Below are 21215 nucleotides of genomic sequence, written 5' to 3' on the forward strand. Positions count from 1 at the left end.
CCCTGGAGTGTGGTCTATATCCTGGTGGCCTTGGAGTGTGCTCCGTATCCTGGTGGCCCTGGAGTGTGGTCTGTAATCCTGGTGACCTTGGAGTGTGCTCTGTATCCTGGTGATCTTGGAGTGTGCTCCGTATCCTGGTGGCCCTGGAGTGTGGTCTATATCCTGGTGGCCTTGGAGTGTGCTCTGTATCCTGGTGGCCCTGGAGTGTGGTCTGTATCCTGGTGACCTTGGAGTGTGCTCTGTATCCTGGTGACCTTGGAGTGTGCTCTGTATCCTGGTGACCTTGGAGTGTGCTCCGTATCCTGGTGGCCCTGGAGTGTGGTCTATATCCTGGTGGCCTTGGAGTGTGGTCTATATCCTGGTGACCTTGGAGTGTGGTCTATATCCTGGTGGCCCTGGAGTGTGCTCCGTATCCTGGTGGCCCTGGAGTGTGGTCTATATCCTGGTGGCCTTGGAGTGTGCTCCATATCCTGGTGGCCGTGGAGTGTGGTCTATATCCTGGTGGCCTTGGAGTGTGCTCCGTATCCTGGTGGCCTTGGAGTGTGGTCTATATCCTGGTGACCTTGGAGTGTGGTCTATATCCTGGTGGCCCTGGAGTGTGCTCCGTATCCTGGTGGCCCTGGAGTGTGGCCTCAAGTAAAGAAAGTAAAAGGGGATCTTGTTTAGACAAGGCGTTGATGTGTCTGAGGTGAGGTTTTGGAGATAGGTAGTTGTAGCAGAGCGGCACCCGCTCACTGTTATTTCCTGTGTCTGTCGCATTGAGTCTGGTCTCTCCTGCACTCCACTGGCCCGGAATGTTCTCCCTTCATTATCAGCCTGCCCTAGCCCAGCAGGACGCCCCTTCCTCAGCTCCAAGTCACTCCCCCACGCAGCCCCAGTCTCAGCCGCACAGATGAGGGGGAGACAGACAGGCCAACAGACTCCCTCTCCAGCCAAGGTTAATTGACCCAGTTTGCGGCTGAGCATACTTGAGACATAGCGGGTGTCCCCTGCTCAAGTTGCATGGCGGGAGTTGGCCAAGGATGGCGCCTAGACGTGTGAGGGCGCCAGCGAGGACCACCAACAGAGGGAAAGGATGTGGAGCACCCTGGTGGAGTGCCATCCTCTTGCATGATGCATTATTATTTACCCATATTAATTTTGGCCATTGATTTTGGCTAATCAAAGGGTAGCCTATCATTTAGACATATTGATTTTTAACTGTGAGGTATTTTTCTCATTGTTATTGAATTCTCAGGAAATGCAGGGGGTGTGAAGATGACAACTGGCTGACAACCTGGAATGACACTAAACGTTGAACTGCGCTTTCTATTTTTTTAAAGTAACATAACATCATTTCTATGCTTAACCTGCCATGACATATAGGACAATTGAAAATGTTGTAGTTTTCCAGTTCAGACAGACTGAGAGGGCTCTCTGCCTGTGGTGCCTTTAGTTTGAGATGAATGGAACACAGTTGACCTTCCCATTCACTCAGACTGGGGATGGTGTTTACAAGTCTTTTATCATCCATGGCAGAGCAGGGGTCAAAGTTCAAATAGCCAGCAAAGCTTCATTCTCACCCAATTGGCACACTGCCCAACCAAGTCTCTGACATGCTTTCACTTTCATTGTTTGTGGCACCAAGGACAAAACCGCCCCGATAGAACGTTTGTGGAAATTCCTCAAAAAGAGAGAGGTGGGCTTTCCTCAGTCTTCTTTTATCTTTTAATTTTTTCCACGGTCATGCTCTCTTCTTCTGTTAATCTGCAGTAGTGGAACTTCTAGTTCCAGTCAAAGCCGGTTATTCCTTGCCCATTAAAGAGCCATTCATCTTAATTAATTTGAAGGTTAAACACAACAAATGGCCAAACAAAGTTCCCCATGGGTGACTTATAGTCAGCTGGAATAAATTTGAATCTTTTTGTTGATGTGTCACCTTGTCAGTGACCCGTGGCACATGTCATGAAACGGAACCTAAGAGCCGAGATAGTTTCACTTCGCTGGCTGGTATCAGAAAGTGAGATTCAAAAGGTGTGGATTATAGGAAAGAAGAAACATAGAACAGAAATGAAAGACAAACATGGAATTATCTCCTATCATAGAATAAACATTGTGAAAGAGTCTATAAATACTTTATCCATGGTGGTGAACGACTATCGGCACAGAACAACGCATGCCTCTCAAGAGTCCAGACAGCTCAGTTTACTGTACTACAGCTAGGTCAACACTACTTTTCTGGATTCTGCAAAGTTATACTGAAGGCAACTCACTCCTTTGGCCATTTGAAATACTCTTGATTTATTACTGTGCACAGTTCAACATCTGATAGGGAGAGAAAAAAGTAATGGGGGCTCTGACTTACTGGTCTCCATTAAGATAAACAAACTGTAAGTGGTGAAAAAAGGAGATGTTATCTGGGGGAAAATTCCAGCTCTTAAAAATGAAGAGCCTGCCATATGTAGAAGCTGCTTACTTGTGTAACAATAATAATAAGCATTTTTATAAGCCCAGGACTCAATCTGAGGCATGTTATATGTGTTAAATATGTTACATGTTATACACTGTGCTAAATTTGAGTCTGACTTCTTCTTTGTGCGTGTGTGTGCGTATGTGCGTGCGTGCGTGTGTGTCTAGTCTGGAGGAGACAGACGTGTTAACATCTAGTGAACCACCCTGCATGTTCACCTCTGCCACCAATGAGGAATTGAACAAAAGAGAAGAAAAACACTAGCTGTCTCACTCTCGCTGAGCGGAGAGCACTGATTGGACCACTCTGTCACTCTTACTTCCTAACTCTCCTAACATTTCAACATGGAAGGAATGTCCAGCTCCATCCAGTGTGTCTTAGTGCTGTGGCTCCTGAGTGAGTGACTCGCCACATATGGTCTATGTTAACAACTAACGATAGAACAAGACATGGGGAGCAGCTTGCTAATGTCTCTTTGGCACTTGGGAGTGTGATCATGAGGGCTGAGGTATTTTCTGTCTGGCTGCCTTGGCATGGAGCCCTGGGCTTGACAATCACATCTTGTCATTCGTCCTGGTTACATCTCTCATATTTACATGTGTTATTACTCTACTATATGGTTGAATGACCTGAATTATTATACCAAACTATTTTTGGGGCATGACAGCAGCAGTGGAGTGGGCGGATTTGAGGTCTATTTCATGTGAGACACATCACATTGCATATCCAGCCCTATAAATGCCTTTCTTATCCAGAGAAACATGATTCGGCTACAAAGGAAACATGTTTATTTGTGATAGATGTTTGTGGACAGAAAAAAAAGACGTTGATTTGTTTGTTTTGCTATTAGTCTTGACATTTGGTGTGAGTAGGCCTACTGAAATGTTCTTGTTGTTGGCAGCAATCTTTCTAGCCCACAAATGCTTTTAATGGTTCAAATGTGAAGGTCAGCAAAGAGAATGATTCAAGTCTTGGGCTATTTAAATACATGAGCAAGGCAAGCATCACAGCTGCCAGTAATGTAAACAAATTCAAACCGTTGCTAACAAATGATCAGCTATTTTTATTGACCCTTTATTGAAACAAGGCAAGACGACGCTGGGCCAATTGTGCGCCGCCCTATGAGACTCCCAATCACGGCCGGTTGGGATACAGCCTGGAATCAAACCAGGGTCTGTAGTGACACCTCTAGCACTGAGATGCAGTGCCTTAGACTGCTGCGCCACTCGGGAGCAAGGATCCATGATGCACAAATGGTATGTTTTTGTTGATGAAGAGAAAGACCCTTCATTTTGTTCGTGTGGAAACCTGTTGCCTAGAAGTTATATAAATATGAATAATTCTGAACGCCATTATAGATCGGGATTTTATGGCACCAGGTTCTGTCATGCAGGTGAAAGAGGACCCAAAAGCGACTTAACAGAAACAGAGTTTATTTAAGTCCAAACAGGGAATAACAGAAATCCTCTAGACTTGTAGAGGGGGAAATAACTGGAGAAGCGGCCACAGACTGCAGGTCGCTTTTCGGGTAGGCGCAGGCCGTAGTCGACAGAGACACCTGCTCACACGCAGCATCTGATGAAGGCAAAAAAACACGACAGGACAGGGCGATACACAATCACAGCAAAAACACGACAGGACAGGGCGAAACGCAATCACAGCATGGTGAATACAATACAAGGAACCGACGGGACAGGAACGGATCACAAAGGAATAAATAGGGACTCTAATCAGGGGAAAGGATCGGGAACAGGTGTGGGAAGACTAAATGATGATTAGGGGAATAGGAACAGCTGGGAGCAGGAACGGAACGATAGAGAGAAGAGAGAGCGAGAGAGTGAGAGAGGGAGGGGGAGAGAGAGGGATAGAAGGAGGGAAAGAACCAAATAAGACCAGCAGAGGGAAACGAATAGCATGGGGAGCACAGGGACAAGACATGATAATAAATGACAAACATGACAGTACCCCCCCCACTCACCGAGCGCCTCCTGGCGCACTCGAGGAGGAATCCTGGCGGCAACGGAGGAAATCATAGATCAAACGGTCCAGCACGTCCCGAGAAAGAACCCAACTCCTCTCCTCAGGACCGTAACGAAAAACGATAAAAAGGGAAACTAGGGTACTACTCTAAAAAAAAAATGAGAACTAGGGACAGACTGAGACACAGCAAGGGCAGGGACAAGAACAGGAGAGATGCGATGGCAGGGAACAGACTGAGACCCAGCAAGACCAGGAGCAGAAGCAGAAAAAAAAATTACCAGACTTCTTCTGCGCGCAGTCTGAACACGCAGCCACGAAACGGCGCGTGTCACGCTCCTGAGTCGGCCACCAAAAGCGCTGGCGAATAGACGCAAGAGTGCCTCGAACACCGGGATGACCAGCTAACTTGGCAGAGTGAGCCCACTGAAGAACAGCCAGACGAGTGGAAACAGGAACGAAAAGGAGGTTACTAGGACAAGCGCGCGGCGACGCAGTGTGCGTGAGTGCTTGCTTAACCTGTCTTTCAATTCCCCAGACTGTCAACCCGACAACACGCCCATAAGGAAGAATCCCCTCGAGATCAGTAGAAGCCACAGAAGAACTAAACAGACGGGATAAGGCATCAGGCTTGGTGTTCTTGCTACCCGGACGGTAAGAAATCACAAACTCGAAACGAGCGAAAAACAACGCCCAACGAGCTTGACGGGCATTAAGTCGTTTGGCAGAACGGATGTACTCAAGGTTCTTATGGTCTGTCCAAACGACAAAAGGAACGGTCGCCCCCTCCAACCACTGTCGCCATTCGCCTAGGGCTAAGCGGATGGCGAGCAGTTCACGGTTACCCACATCATAGTTGCGCTCAGATGGCGACAGGCGATGAGAAAAATAAGCGCAAGGATGAACCTTATCGTCAGACTGGAAGCGCTGGGATAGAATGGCTCCCACGCCTACCTCTGAAGCGTCAACCTCGACAATGAATTGTCTAGTGACGTCAGGAGTAACGAGGATAGGAGCGGACGTAAAACGTTCTTTTAGAAGATCAAAAGCTCCCTGGGCGGAACCGGACCACTTAAAACACGTCTTGACAGTAGTAAGAGCTGTGAGAGGGGCAGCAACTTGACCGAAATTACGAATGAAACGCCGATAGAAATTAGCGAAACCTAAAAAGCGCTGCAACTCGACACGTGACCTTGGAACGGGCCAATCACTGACAGCTTGGACCTTAGCGGAATCCATCTGAATGCCTTCAGCGGAAATAACGGAACCGAGAAAAGTAACGGAGGAGACATGAAAAGAGCACTTCTCAGCCTTTACGTAGAGACAATTCTCTAAAAGGCGCTGTAGAACACGTCGAACGTGCTGAACATGAATCTCGAGTGACGGAGAAAAAATCAGGATATCGTCAAGATAGACAAAAACAAAAATGTTCAGCATGTCTCTCAGAACATCATTAACTAATGCCTGAAAAACAGCTGGCGCATTGGCGAGACCGAACGGCAGAACCCGGTACTCAAAATGCCCTAACGGAGTGTTAAACGCCGTTTTCCACTCGTCCCCCTCTCTGATGCGCACGAGATGGTAAGCGTTACGAAGGTCCAACTTAGTAAAGCACCTGGCTCCCTGCAGAATCTCGAAGGCTGATGACATAAGGGGAAGCGGATAACGATTCTTAACCGTTATGTCATTCAGCCCTCGATAATCCACGCAGGGGCGCAGAGTACCGTCCTTCTTCTTAACAAAAAGAACCCCGCCCCGGCCGGAGAAGAAGAAGGCACTATGGTACCGGCGTCAAGAGACACAGACAAATAATCCTCGAGAGCCTTACGTTCGGGAGCCGACAGAGAGTATAGTCTACCTCGAGGGGGAGTGGTCCCCGGAAGGAGATCAATACTACAATCATACGACCGGTGAGGAGGAAGGGAGTTGGCTCGGGACCGACTGAAGACCGTGCGCAGATCATGATATTCCTCCGGCACTCCTGTCAAATCGCCAGGTTCCTCCTGAGAAGTAGGGACAGAAGAAACAGGAGGGATGGCAGACATTAAACACTTCACATGACAAGAAACGTTCCAGGATAGGATAGAATTACTAGACCAATTAATAGAAGGATTATGACATACTAGCCAGGGATGACCCAAAACAACAGGAGTAAACGGTGAACGGAAAATCAAAAAAGAAATAGTCTCACTGTGGTTACCAGATACTGTGAGAGTTAAAGGTAGTGTCTCAAATTTGATACTGGGAAGATGACTACCATCTAAGGCAAACATGGGCGTAGGCTTGTCTAACGGTCTGAAAGGAATGTTATGTTTCCGAACCCATGCTTCGTCCATGAAACAACCCTCAGCCCCAGAGTCAATCAAGGCACTGCATGTAGCACCCGAACCGGTCCAGCGTAGATGGACCGACATAGTAGTACAAGATCTAGATGAAGAGACCAGAGTAGTAGCGCTCACCAGTAGCCCTCCGCTTACTGATGGGCTCTGGCCTCTTACTGGACATGAATTAACAAAATGTCCAGCAACTCCGCAATAGAGGCACAGGCGGTTGGTGATCCTCCGTTCCCTCTCCTTAGTCGAGATGCGAATCCCTCCCAGCTGCATGGGCTCAGTCTCAAAGCCAGAGGAGGGAGATGGTTGCGATGCGGAGCAGGGAAACACCGTTGATGCGAGCTCTCTTCCACGAGCCCGGTGACGAAGATCTACCCGTCGTTCTATGCGGATGGCGAGAGCAATCAAAGAGTCCACATCTGAAGGAACCTCCCGGGAGAGAATCTCATCCTTAACCACTGCGTGGAGTCCCTCCAGAAAACGAGCGAGCAGCGCCGGCTCGTTCCACTCACTAGAGGCAGCAAGAGTGCGAAACTCAATAGAATAATCCGTTATGGACCGTTCACCTTGGCATAAGGAAGCCAGGGCCCTAGAAGCCTCCCTACCAAAAACTGAACGGTCAAAAACCCGAATCATCTCCTCTTTAAAGTTCTGGAACTTGTTAGAGCAATCAGCCCTTGCCTCCCAGATAGCTGTGCCCCATTCTCGAGCCCGGCCAGTAAGGAGTGAAATGACGTAAGCAACCCGAGCTCTCTCTCTAGAGTATGTGTTGGGTTGGAGAGAGAACACAATCTCACACTGCGTGAGAAAGGAGCGGCACTCAGTGGGCTGCCCGGAGTAGCAAGGTGGGTTATTAACCCTAGGTTCTGGAGGCTCGGCAGGCCAGGAAGTAACAGGTGGCACGAGACGTAGACTCTGGAACTGTCCAGAGAGGTCGGAAACCTGAGTGGCCAGGTTCTCCACGGCATGGCGAGCAGCAGACAATTCCTGCTCGTGTCTGCCGAGCATGGCTCCTTGGATCTCGACGGCAGTGTAACGAGCGTCTGAAGTCGCTGGGTCCATTCCTTGGTCGGTTCCTTCTGTCATGCAGGTGAAAGAGGACCCAAAAGCGACTTAACAGAAACAGAGTTTATTTAAGTCCAAACAGGGAATAACAGAAATCCTCTAGACTTGTAGAGGGGAAATAACTGGAGAAGCGGCCACAGACTGCAGGTCGCTTCGGGTAGGCGCAGGCCGTAGTCGACAGAGACACCTGCTCACACGCAGCATCTGATGAAGGCAAAAAAACACGACAGGACAGGGCGATACACAATCACAGCAAAAACACGACAGGACAGGGCGAAACGCAATCACAGCATGGTGAATACAATACAAGGAACCGACGGGACAGGAACGGATCACAAAGGAATAAATAGGGACTCTAATCAGGGGAAAGGATCGGGAACAGGTGTGGGAAGACTAAATGATGATTAGGGGAATAGGAACAGCTGGGAGCAGGAACGGAACGATAGAGAGAAGAGAGAGCGAGAGAGTGAGAGAGGGAGGGGGAGAGAGAGGGATAGAAGGAGGGAAAGAACCAAATAAGACCAGCAGAGGGAAACGAATAGCATGGGGAGCACAGGGACAAGACATGATAATAAATGACAAACATGACAGGTTCATTCAGAAGGAACAGTTTTTGAGTCCCATGGACTATTATCTAATAACGGTTTTGGAAAAATAGCATACAGGAAATACAGAGCAGTTCACTGACTCATGATACACAAACCAGCTTTCCAACTGATAGCTGATAACGGTCAGAGCTGACCCATACTATAACTAGACTATTCACAATGCACACATTGTCCACCTAAGTAGTAGCCTCCGTTTCCTTGCTATCTGAAAGGGATGGTGCCATCTAGTGTCAAAGGACCACTATAACAACGCCTGCAAAGCATGTTTGATTTGCATGTAATACATTGTATTGGACACTATAGTGATGGTCAGGCTACTCAGGAGCATACAGGCTAGTAGCCTATTATAATCATCAGGTTTAAGATTCCATTATGTAATGGATTAGTGTAGGTAGCAAGCTATTAGGGATGATTTAAGGACTCCCGAGTGGCGCAGCTGTCCAATGTGCTGCATCGCAGTGAAGGAGGCATCACTACACTCCCTAATTTTAATCCAGGCTGTATCATATGGCTATGATTTTGAGTCCCATAGGGTGGTGCACAGTTGGCCACAATTGGCCAAGAACAAAGGATTTGTTCTTAACTGATTTGCCTGGTTAAATAAAGGTTATGTTTAAAATGCATAGCTATAATGCAAATATATTAATCAAAGATGCACTTTGCTATATATAATGCTATCCATGTTGGATAGTAAATCCAGGCTATTGATGAAATTCCATATCATTCTTGGAGATCTGTTGTAGGAACAGACTTTGAATGTGTGTTCTTGAAAACATATAAGTCACGACCCCATTGGTCATTTGGACCCCTTGGTTTAACTGCCGTTGGGTAGATATGTCTGTCATTAGCCCTGAACTGCCTGACTTGACGTTCAATAAAGCCTTGCCGAGGATACTAAAGTTTATTTCATAGCTACATTCGTTTATCATTTCTAAACAACAGGCAATGGGAAGTTAATGGGAAATTCTGAAGTTCCCGGACCTGACGTTTATTTATCGAGTGAAACAGATGTTATTGTTTTTTTCCTGTGGAAATGGGCTCGACAAACTCCACCCTGTCAAAAATTCCAAACGTCGAAGAATTAATGCAAGAAACGGGTTGTAAGTTCTCCGGCGGGCAGGACTGTAATTTAGGCTACTATAAAAATTGTATTGAGATTGTCATGATTATACAATGACTTCATAGTTTATGCCAAATACGAAGACAAATCTTTGAGTAGGCGTATAACGGATGTCATTATAGATGTTATTGTGACAGCTGTATGGAGCCCAGCTTTTCTTTTGCCTTTGTTATATTTTTTCATCAAAGTTTTAAAGCGCAGATATGTTGAAATGTGTGCAAATTAAGAATCGCTTTTGCAACCATAAGATTGATGTTTGACAGGTGCGCAAATTGCGCGCGCAACTTTGGCTGATCAAAATACGCATGCGTCTTACCCAACCAAATACAGTATTGGATGTCTAAGCTTTGAACAGAGAGTTGTATTGACATATACATGTGGCTTTGAGAAGTTGTGGGTAAATGAATAATTTGGCCTTTAGGCTACTTTTATAAATGCTTGAATAATTCATGGAGTGTTTGCTTGAGTGGTATCCAGAGCAATGAACTGGCCTCTATATGGTTATTGCATATATTGATTCAATTATTTGGTGTGCCACTGTCCTGCCCCATTACTAATAGCATGAATCTATGGTTCTCTTGTTTTCTCTTTATCATAGTCACCCCTGCACACATTGTTCGACTTTATGACCGTTTCGAAGCATTGGACAAGGAGAAGACAGGTCATCTCCGGTAAGTGGTGGGATCATGTCAGTTTTATGGAGTTGACTAAAACAGTGCATTTCAGAATAACCTATGTCTGTATGTATTGTCTTTGTTTTATCCCCATTACTGTGAAGCCCACAGGATTTTGGAGCCATTGATAGGTTGGCGATGAACCCCATTGGGGATCGGATCATTGGGGCTTTCTTCTCTCCAGGGTACAGAACAACATTTCTTACATGTTTGAGTAACGTTACTGACTTGATAACCTCACCAATGAAATGGTAAGGTAAAGGTTAATGTTAATTTTCACTGTAATAAAAAAGTCCATTATTTTTCTAGGTCTCCTTAAAACAACAGAGAATACAAACAACAAGATTAAATATTTATTCAAGTTCAGTTGATTCTGTGCACCAATTTCTATTTTATTTTTTATAAAATGTCCATGTACCCTGTACTTTTGGAATGTAAGCGGGTTCTGGTATTAAAATAATATCTCTCAGACAGGAAACGGTGGACTTCCACTCCTTTGTGAGGATCCTGGCCCACTTCCGGCCTGCGGACAAAAAACATCCCAAAGATCCCAGTATGCCTGAACCTGTCAACAGTAGGACCAGTAAACTCAAGTGTGAGTCCTTTGGCAGATATATATTTTTTCGTGGTTACCTCAAAATAGATTTTAGCAGTCAAATTCAACTCAGTCAGTTCTGCCCTGATTTATCTCTTTCCTTTCAGTTGCTTTCCAACTGTATGACCAGGACAAGGATGGTAAAATCTCCAGAGCAGAGCTTCTACAGGTCTGTAATAACTGTTGGCTTTACTGACAACACAATATACCACCAATAAGTTAGTGTTGCAAATTGTTTCTCATACCAAACCAGGTCTGGTATGCCCCTGCAATTGATGGCTAGAATGCCTATACCCTATACCAGAGGTATTCAAATCTTACCCTACGAGGTCCGGAGCCTGCTGGTTTTCTGTTCTACCTGATAATTAATTGCACCCACCTGGTGTTCCAGGTCTAAATCAGTCCCCGATTAGAGGGGAACAACAAAACAAGAAGTGGAACTGGCTTCAAGATCGGGATTTGAATTTGAGGGCCCTATAGAATGAAGCCCATTCTCCAATGGGTTTGGGATGTGATTGACAGCTGAGGGTGATTGACAGGTGCTGCGGTCCATGCTGGAGATGCAGGTGACGGAGGAGCAGCTCGAGAGCATCGCCGACCGCACCATCCAGGAGGCTGACCTGGACAAGGACGATGCCATCTCTTTTGAGGAGTTCCGCAAGGTACCACTGGGTAGAGCTCGTAGACTGACATATCAACATGGGCCCATTGCAGCACAGTGTACCCAGAATACTAAGTCAACCACATAGAAAATGATGTTGGCCATTGCTGTAGTCAAACAGCATACTGTACATTGTATGATGACAGTATTTTGCCTTATCCTCTCATATTCAGTGGCTGCATGTGCTGTATTTGATTGTGGTGTAATATACCAATTCTACCATTCGTTGGTCTAACTTTGGCTTTTCTTTTCCCCTACAGTCCCTGGAGAAGGTAAACATCGACCACAAGATGAGCATTCGCTTCCTGCGCTAGCTAGAGTGGTTGCACTGGCTCAAGTGACCGTTCCCAGAGATGTAGGCCACTTTGTGTCTACTCATCCCTCCGTGGTAAAAACAAGGCTTCTGCAGGGAAATATGACGACATTACCGATTCTTTTAACTGAATGATTAACACTAAATACCTTCAATGACTGACGAATATGCTGTGACTTCATATGTTTACTGTATGGGGTATGGGGCAAGGCGTATGGGGATCATGTTCCAACGTATAACTGCATAGGACTAATGTATAATTACGTAGTAACTGCTTTTATATAATACAGTCAAATTTAATTTCATTTTTTTTTGTAGTTGTTGCAGAACCTACATTTTCAATTGGGTTCGTTTTTACAAGGGCAAACATAAGCTTTTATGAAGGAAGGCCGATACTTGAAGTTCACTTTTCCTTGTAAGTAAGACTTGACTGCAATAAGTCTCTAGATGTAGCAGCCGTTGTCTAATTACACGGAACATGAGAACTATGAAAGTGATACAATATTTCTACAAATAAATATTTGTGTAAATGATGTCATTCATTTATTGAGTTGCTCATGGGGAGAAAAGCCCATGAAAGCTCAAGCTTGGCTATAATTGTGATTCAATAGATTTGATTTAGAGAGAATGACAGTACAACAAATCGAATGTCTACATTTTGAGCCAGAGTAAAGAAAGGGTCTGTTTTGTGACTGACTGGATAGCATTGAACTAATGTGTGCCAAATGTATTTCTCAAATCTATGCTTTTTTTGTCAGAAACATGGAATCTTAATTAAATAACCCTGTTGGTATTTGTGTGGAGTATTTATTTGCAACCGATTTTCATATTTCAAGTATCAGTACATTTCGCTTTTTGATGTTACTGATTCAAATAGCCACACCGCTTGTTGCTATCTACGGCCAAATAACACAGGGATATTTCCAAAGCTTGTTCCATATGAAATGTTCCTTAATTCCTCTGATTGAACACAGAGTGGCAGGAATCGATATTTTCACTGAGGTTCAGTGAATTAACACATGGACGATAGAGGGAAATATTTCTGAAGTGGTTTACATTTACACACTGGCATTCAGGCTTGCCTTGAGACAGAGGCATAATGGAGAGATTTATTCTGTACAGAAATTGTACCATGACATTAGAAGAAGTTCATGAAGTGGAATTGATTTAAACAATAAACACATGCATTAGCAGGGCTTCCTCATTTGCCCTTAGGCTGACAGGCACATAGAATCCAGAATAAGCAGTATCCGGTGCCTAAATAGAACAGAAAGACACAATGATTAGAACATGAGACACGGCATAGATAACCAGCACCACAACACTCCAAATGTACAGAGTGCGTTGATGGAGGAATGTAACAGGTACCTGCGAGGGTGATGGACATTGTTAGACGGTAGAGAAGGACATCAGTGGTCCCTCCCTTGATGTGGACTGGCAAGCCGTTGTCCGCCTACAACCGAAATCAGGGTTCAAATACCTATTCATGATCATGAATCATTGGAGGCTTTTATTGTAAGCCAAAAATGACTTTGTGATATGTGATAATAAAACCAGACTGAATTGCATTCCAGACCATTAATCTGAAGAACAGAACAACTATCCCCTCTGAGGTGCCACCCAACAATGGAGGCAATTCATCAATCTTGCAACATGACACATACAGTAAATCCCAATCTTGTCAATGTTGCTCTAAAGTACTTGATTAAACATGTTCTGCAGACATTGATGGACGTTGTGATAAAGATGACTTTTGTCTGCTGCCAAAATCACATCTTGTTGACATTGTTGACTGCCAATAAACATCTAAAATCCACTGTTGTTAAGACGCCTCTTGTTTTCTTAGTTTGGGATTGTTTCTCATCCATGTGTCCTAATGATGTCATGCTCACCTGGAATAGCTTCTGATGATCTGGCACCTTGTTCTTCATCTGTTTGGTTGTTGTGCTGAAGGCGCTGGTAGCCAGCCGGGGCAGCTTCTGAAAGGATCCCACAGTCACAAAATCACCCATGTTACTCTGTGCCAGCAAAGGATGTGAAAGCTAGATTGAAAATACAGGGTTTATACCAAAACATACCTTTGCATCCCTTACGGCCAAATTTGCTAAATAAATTGGTTGGATTCTTGATGGGACATGCTGACTGAGCGGCTGAGGCTAGGTACTGTTTTCATAGGGTTTCCAGGAGATTAAATCATTTGATAATAAGATAACAGGGTGGCATTTACCTTTTTCGATTCAACACCTGTTTTTCTATTTCACTTTTAGAGGGATGTGATACTAGCCTGTTGTTTCTTGTATGAGGAAAGAGCTATGGAATACTCTTTGGGTTACTCTTACTTCCCTGTCCGTTGAAATAGTGTTCGTCATGACAACAACTGCTATTGTATACAGTCTTGGTTATGAGAGGTAGTACCCCCTTCTAACTGTTGTAGACATTTAGAGTGGTTTGCATACACCCCAAAAAATGAGACAGTCGCAAACGTTCCTTTTTCTTTCAACGGCATGCAGGGGGGATATTACACAGACTTTGAAGTGTGTATCACCTTCTTCACTATGTTTTAGACCTTCTGAGTGAATATACAATTTTGGCAATCGTAGATACGCTTTCCATCCGAAGTGATGCTGGTATCAAAGACAGCTGGGTTGTCACATCAAATATGCTAGATTAAATCAACATCCTCCAAGATATAAAAACCAACCAAAAGCCTTCTCAGGCAGAGATTAAACCAGGCAGAGATTCAACTTCCTTTGACGGATAATCTGTCACTCCTAATGAAATATGAAATCAGACCGATATTCTGTAAAAGGACACTGTCGAGTGCAAACCGGTATTTAACCATTATTGTCAATTAGATAAACAGTTGAAAATCAGGGTCATCCCATACCATTTGTTCTGACCCATTATGTTCATTCCTTATAACAGGACTATTTCGAGCCTGGGCTCAAATCCAGAGTCTCTGGTGGCACAGCTAACACTGCGATGCAGTGCCTTCGACCACTGCGCCACCGGGGGGGGCTCTTTTGAAGTGTTTAATCTATTGGTCTTTGTATCACATCAACATTCTCTGTGAAGTCAATCTCTTACTACTTGTTCCTATCACAGGCAAAACCTTTTCATTTCATTGAAGACCATTTCGTATACTTGTGTTGACTTGGGTTCTGTCCCTTTAAGAGAACAGGTTCCACCGTGTAATATCTACCAAGGTCAAATTGGAGGCCTGAACCAGGGGGCGAGAAATGGCATTGCCGCCAGCCAATGACTGCCACTCAACCTGTGACCTCAACCAATTAGATTACATATTTTGGAGGGAGAGAGGAACCCTTCCCCTTGGACTGAATTCCATGTGTGTGTGTGTGTGTGTGTGTATACGTGTGTGCGTACGTATGTGGAAGCTATTTGTGGACACGGCACAGTTCGCTTAGAGAAATCATAAAGGACCGATAGAGGAAATGTGAATCAATAACAATATACAAGTATAATATACCATCACATTTTTCCACCTCACCTAGAAGTGAGAGGGGCGTAATTGAAACGATATGACCTCTCAGTAGGAGCTTGTAAACTACATATTTTAAAAGATCAATAAGACCCTGTTTTGTATTACATTTTCATCTGAATGACAATATAAGTCCAATACGACCTCACAGAGAGATCATCTAGACAGATAGTAATATGTCTCTGTTAACTGCATTTCTCTAGAATGATGCCAGAATCTCCTGGGACCACCCTTCTTGTTTTACTATCTAAAGTGGCTTATATGCTGGCCTAACTCTCAGTCGACCACCGGGGCAGAGACGAGGCCTGCAACAGGTTATTTGAGGCCATAGCCCGTCTAACTTATCCCCCCACACATACTGGAATGTATTTATTTATTTGATACTTAGCAACAAGTAATCAGGAAGACAGATATCACTGCAAATGTTGCCTTCTACTCTCCACATTAATAAAAGGTGGTACAAAGGTCAGTCCAACTGTACTTCTCTTTCCAAATAAGATCCAAGAATCTATTAATACTATTTTAACTCTTTATATGATTCAGATTACTACTGGCAGCAGAGAAAACAGAAACATTTGGAGAGAAAACAAATATTTTTTTTACCAGTAGGCGATTCATGGTGGAGGTTGTACTCGGTGTGAAGCCTCTTGCTGCTTGTCTAGCCGCGGCCTGTTCAAGGGCGCAGTCACATATTGCAGCATTTCTGAATGCGAGCCAAACTATGGTCACCAGGAGAGACCAAACTCTGCTCAAGCTTTCCCTCCAATGGTCTACAATTGCTTCTTTGGTAGCCGTTGTTCACATTGATTTCTGCTCTCACACATCATTAAATATACATAAGTTTATTTGAATTCAAATGAAATTCTTCATGGGGAAAATGTATGCTGCTCATTGACAGTTTGTACTTAGGTGATCTCATTCTTGTATTTGCATCATTCTAATGTATTGCTTTCAGTGCACACCGTCCATCTTCCAGTTGCGTGAATAATATTCTAAAAGGGTCTCAAAACTAGACACTCTTAGTTTCATTTCTGTGTTGAGGTCCATCAGAAAGAGGAACCGAGTCTGTTGTCTCACCTCTCCCCAGCTGTGATCATGAGATCAGGCAAACAGAGAGTTTTGGTTTAGCATTTTTCATTAGCAGGGAACTGTCATTATAGATCAGTCACACATGATCAGTCGCTCTCTCTGGTAAGTCTCAAAACACATTTGTTATAGTTGTTCTACAGGGTTTGTGCACATGTTGTTGGTGTTTATAGGCATACGTGCATGGCTCTAGCTGTACTCGTTTGTCGTTAGAGATGTAAACAAAGATATTAAGACTTAGCAAAGTGTAGACAAGCCCTGACTCAACAGTAAGGCATGCACCTGTGAAATGTACCATACCTCTTCAACTGGCGTCGAACACAAGATGTGAGCGCGTCATTTGCTGTGACATTTCTGTGCACTGACGAGGTTGCAGTTTCTTTCATGTTGATGAGAACAACATACTTCACACTTTTTTTTCACATGCAATTGTAGCCAATATATTTATGTCACACACTCCTAGACTAGCATCAATATGCTTTCACCAGTGCTGCTCATGGTGGCCTTGCTGACTGTCCTTACCGTCACCATGGAGTCTGACCACTGGACAGCAGACCAGCAGGAAAAGTAAGATTGGGATGTTGTGCTGTAAATACTTCAATCCAACAGTGAAATGTAGATCGATCAAGTGCAGAAGTTGGACTTTTCCATTCAAGTCTAGCTATTTTCAACTTCTATAGTACATTGTTTATTTTTGACTATAATACTATCTTTTGGGACAAGCATAGTTGCATGTCAATCAAATCAATTTATAAAGCCCTGCTTACATCAGTTGATGTCGCAAAGTGCTGTACAGAAACCCAGCCTAAATGTGCCTCTATCGTGAGTGTGATGTACTGTTATGTTGAAATATGAAATAGTCTTGGGCGTGAGGATACAGAATCCTTCCATCTCTCCCAGGTTCTGTACATGGCAGTGTTTGAAGTTTACTCTGCAGTGGCCTGGGAGCTTCTGTTTGGTGAGTTCAACCACTTCTCCATAGCACTTCCTCATCGTCGTCAATCACCCCTTCTTGTTATTCTAACTCAATCTATTCAAACTCTGCACAGGGTCTAAAGAATTCATCACAGTGCAGAATACCTCCAAACATCCAGACATGGACGATCCATGGACTATGGTAAAAAAAAAACCGTTTGGAGTTTTAAATTAATTATATTTACCCATTAATGTTTGTCATTCCCCATCAGAATAAAACCTTTTGACTGACCTTAATAAACGGAATGAGAATGACAATTCATATCTGATAATTTTTTCGATTTTTGACCTAGGCCTTCGAAAGCTCATACATGTTGTAGCTGCTGGCCAATATTCCACTCTGACCTCAAGGTAAAACTCGTCTCTGGTTACAGTCACCATCGAAGGACAATGAAGAATCTGTGTTCAGAAGACATTCCTCTTTCTTTCAGGAGCTGGACCCTAAACTCTCTCAACTTTGGCCATCCCTACTCAAGACTCAATCCAGTTTTCTCTTCTGGTAAGAGGCAGGATGGGGGTCAGTTTCCAATGGAATTACATTTTTCACATAAAAAGCTTCTCCTTTTCAGTTTATCGAGCAGTCGTTAAAAAGAGTTGGCCTTTTTTTAAATGATTGAATTAGAATGTCAGTTTCCTTCCTGAAATGACTGGCTTCAATTCGAATTGACCCCAACCCAGGAAATAGGTCTACTTACCAAATTTGTTTCTTCAACCTTTACACTACCTGTTCCACCATCTCTAATATACAGTGCATTCAGAAATGATTCAGACCCTTCACTTTTTCCACATTTTGTTACGTTACACCCTTATTCTAAAATTGATTAAATTGTTTTTTTCCCCCTCATCAATCTATACATAATATCCCATAATGACAAAGCACTAACAGGTATTTATACATTTTTTCAAATGTGTTAAAACATGTTTTGGGGGGGAACATTTGCATAAGTATTCAGATGCTTTACTCAGTACTTGGCTGAAGCACCTTTGGCAGCGATTACAGATTAGAGTCTTCTTAGATATGACATTACAGGCTTGGCACACCTGTATTTGGGGAGTTTCTGTCAGGTTGGATGGGGAGTGTCGCTGCACAGCTATTTTCAGGTCTCTGCAGAGATATTGAATCGGTTCAGCTCCAGGCACTGTCTGGGCCACTCAAGGACATTCAGAGACTTGTCCTGATGCCACTCCTGCGTTGTCTTGGTTGTGTGCTCAGGGTCATTGTCCCGTTGGAAGGTGAACCTTCACCCCAGTCTGAGGTCCTGAGCGCTCTGGAGCAGGTTTTCATCAAGGATCTCTCTGTACTTTGCTCTGTTCATCTTTCCCTCAATTCTGACGAGTCTCCCAGTCCCTGAAAAACATCCACACAGCATGATACTGCCATCACCATGCTTCACCGTAGGGATGGTGCCAGGATTCCTCCAGATGTGATGCTTGGCATTCAGGCCAAATAATTCTATCTTGGTTTCATCATCAGAGAATCTTGTTTATCATTGTCTGAGTCCTTTAGTGGCTTGTCTGACCACTCTACCTACCATAAAGCCCTGATTGGTGGAGTGCTGCAGAGATGGTTGGCCTTCTGGAAAGTTCTCCCATCTCCACAGAGGAACTCTGGAGCCCTGTCAGAGTGACCATCGGGTTCTTGGTCACCTCCTTGACCAAGACCCTTTTCACTCGATTGATCAGTTTGGTCAGGCGGCCAGCTCTAGGAAGAGTCTTGGTGGTTCCAAACTTCTTCAATTTAAAAATGATGGAGGCTACTGTGTTCTTGGGGACCTTCAATGCGCAGAAATGTTTTGGTACCCTTGCCCAGATCTGTGCCTTGACACAATCCTGTCTCTGAGCTCTACGGACAATTCCTTCGACCTCATGGCATGGTTTTTGCTCTGACATGCACTGTCAACTGTGGGACCTTATATAGACAGGTGTGTGTCTTTCCAAATCATGTCCAATCAATTGAATTTAACACACGTGGACTCCAATCAAGTTGTTGAAACATCTCAAGGATGAACCTCAGCTCAATTTCGAGTCTCATAGCAAAAGGTCTGAATACTTATCTAAATAAGGTATTTTTCTTTTCTTTTTTTACATTAAAAAAATTGCTTAAAATCATGTTTTCACTTTGTCATTATCGGGTATTGTGATTGAAGAGGGGGGAATAATTTGATCCATTTTAGAATGAGACTGTAAAGTAACAAAGTGTGGAAAAAGTCAAGGGGTCTGAATACTTTCCGAATGCACTGTACAACATTATTTTCTCTGTTATATTGACTGGAAAGGTTCAGAGGTCCCCACAGAATAAAAGTTATTACTGTATTCCGGTTCACAGAATAAAATTGTGTTACAGCTGCGTAGCAGAGCCGAATGTCCCTGTGTTTCTCCAACAGGAAAGATGAATGGATCAAACATGGCTCTTGTGCTGCTTGTGTGGAGGGCATGAACTCTCCCTTGCGTTACTTCCAGATATGTCTGAAACTACGCGGGCGCTTCGATATTGACCGGTCAGCCCCACTGTTCACATTCACATACCTAACCTGCCTGCTTCACCATTACACATAGTCAAACCTCTGTTGATGGCTTTTATCCTGGCTAAGCTACCTGTTCTCCACCCGTTATTCAGAGCCTTGGAGGACGCAGGTGTAAAGCCCTCCTGTAACCAGTCTTATCCAGTAAGTAGTCACTATCACCTTGGGGAAGGGTTAAGAGACAGCTATAGGCATGCATTGTGGGGTTTACAGAAACGAAATTACAATGCTTTTCATGTACCATTATTTTATTTGGATGTACAGACTGAGACACTGCATCCAAATAAGGATCTGAAGGATATAATTAAATTATATAGTCTTTTTGCAGCATGGGTTTCAGTAGGATGTTATGAAATAGAACCACTTAAGTGAACTTGTTTGGTTGAGATCAGAAACCCTGAGAACATGACAAATAATTCCTATTTAATGACAAAAAAGGCAATTAACATTGAACTTAAGTTTACATGGGGAAGTAGGATGAAACTTGAATTCAGTTACTGCATTGTTCTGCCATCTGTTCAGTATGATAAAGTCAACCATGCTCTGGCCCCAGTCATTGGAGATGACCCCGATGTCCAGATTCAGTGTATAAATGATGAAAAGGTAAGCTAACAGCTAGGTAAGAATCCCTAGCCTAAGTGCCTGTCTGTCTGCTCCATCATGCCAGTTCCTTGTCACTTAGTGTCATGCCAAACTGGAGTAGGCAAGTGCAAAAACAAATCTGTGACCAAGCTAGTCACTGTAGTATTGTACCAAACCACACATTATCACCACTTGAGAGTTCTCTGTTCGCCGTTGGTGTAATCTGGCAGTGGCACTGATGCTTCCAAGATTTTGCAGATGTAGAGAAACAGTTTATTTGTGGGCATGTAAATGGAATCCCCCATCACTTCCCTCAGGGACGAGAAGTATTGGTCCAGGTGAAGATCCCTCTGTCTCAAAACCTCACCCTTGGATGTCATCACAAAGAGGACCAGGGAGCTGAACCAGTACCTCCCCAGCTCTGGCACACCTTTCCTGGGCACCCCTGTCCACAGGACTCCCCTGTCTTCTACTTCCCTATAAACCACGACCACCCACACCAGCCATGTGACTAGTGTTACGTCTGTCCTCACCACAGACGGGGCTGCCATGCCTACTGGCTTAACCTAATGATAAGCAAGTTCTTGAATTGCAGGGCTCACATCTTAAGGCACTCATGTAATACGCAGGCACTTTATGTCCTTTAAGTATTTTTGTTTTGGAAACAGGCTTTTGGTGAGTCCAAATCTACATTTTGTTGGCAAAATAAACATGTATTTTAAAGCACCTTATTGTTGTGTATATACAAAATGTTTA

General features: G+C 44.0%; 3 protein-coding genes across 6 annotated transcripts; 2 read left to right on the forward strand and 1 right to left on the reverse strand.

The window, feature by feature from the left end:
- The first annotated feature begins 1622 nt into the window (after positions 1–1622).
- On the forward strand, positions 1623–12588 carry LOC124005393 (calcineurin B homologous protein 2-like). Of its 2 annotated transcripts, XM_046314612.1 has the most exons (8): positions 1623–1678; positions 2617–2845; positions 10151–10223; positions 10331–10411; positions 10697–10821; positions 10929–10990; positions 11361–11483; positions 11743–12588. In XM_046314612.1, the coding sequence occupies exons 2-8, from the start codon at positions 2794–2796 to the stop codon at positions 11794–11796; spliced, it is 570 nt and encodes a 189-aa protein (XP_046170568.1). In that variant the 5' UTR covers positions 1623–1678; positions 2617–2793; the 3' UTR covers positions 11797–12588. The 2 variants fall into 2 exon arrangements, with proteins under 2 accessions (XP_046170568.1, XP_046170567.1); XM_046314611.1 differs by lacking the exons at positions 1623–1678; positions 2617–2845 and adding an exon at positions 9242–9532.
- Positions 12589–12890: 302 nt separating this feature from the next.
- LOC124005394 (cytochrome c oxidase subunit 7A2, mitochondrial) lies at positions 12891–16107 on the reverse strand. Its single transcript, XM_046314613.1, has 4 exons — positions 15898–16107; positions 13688–13774; positions 13164–13248; positions 12891–13052 (listed from the first exon to the last, which is right to left on the reverse strand). The coding sequence occupies exons 1-4, from the start codon at positions 15910–15912 to the stop codon at positions 12997–12999; spliced, it is 243 nt and encodes an 80-aa protein (XP_046170569.1). The 5' UTR covers positions 15913–16107; the 3' UTR covers positions 12891–12996.
- A 223-nt stretch (positions 16108–16330) lies between these two features.
- On the forward strand, positions 16331–21185 carry rnaset2l (ribonuclease T2, like). Of its 3 annotated transcripts, XM_046314608.1 has the most exons (10): positions 16331–16485; positions 16844–16947; positions 17281–17338; positions 17430–17497; positions 17649–17706; positions 17787–17854; positions 19740–19853; positions 19973–20021; positions 20400–20480; positions 20777–21185. In XM_046314608.1, exons 2-10 carry the CDS (start codon positions 16856–16858, stop codon positions 20972–20974), a joined length of 786 nt encoding a protein of 261 aa, XP_046170564.1. In that variant the 5' UTR covers positions 16331–16485; positions 16844–16855; the 3' UTR covers positions 20975–21185. The 3 variants fall into 3 exon arrangements, with proteins under 3 accessions (XP_046170564.1, XP_046170566.1, XP_046170565.1); XM_046314610.1 differs by lacking the exon at positions 17649–17706 and having other exon boundaries at positions 16419–16485; positions 16869–16947; positions 17730–17854; XM_046314609.1 differs by lacking the exon at positions 17649–17706 and having other exon boundaries at positions 16429–16485; positions 17730–17854.
- Positions 21186–21215: the final 30 nt, after the last annotated feature.

The sequence above is a fragment of the Oncorhynchus gorbuscha genome, linkage group LG19 (genome assembly GCF_021184085.1).
Source record: "Oncorhynchus gorbuscha isolate QuinsamMale2020 ecotype Even-year linkage group LG19, OgorEven_v1.0, whole genome shotgun sequence".
Lineage (NCBI taxonomy): Eukaryota > Metazoa > Chordata > Actinopteri > Salmoniformes > Salmonidae > Oncorhynchus > Oncorhynchus gorbuscha.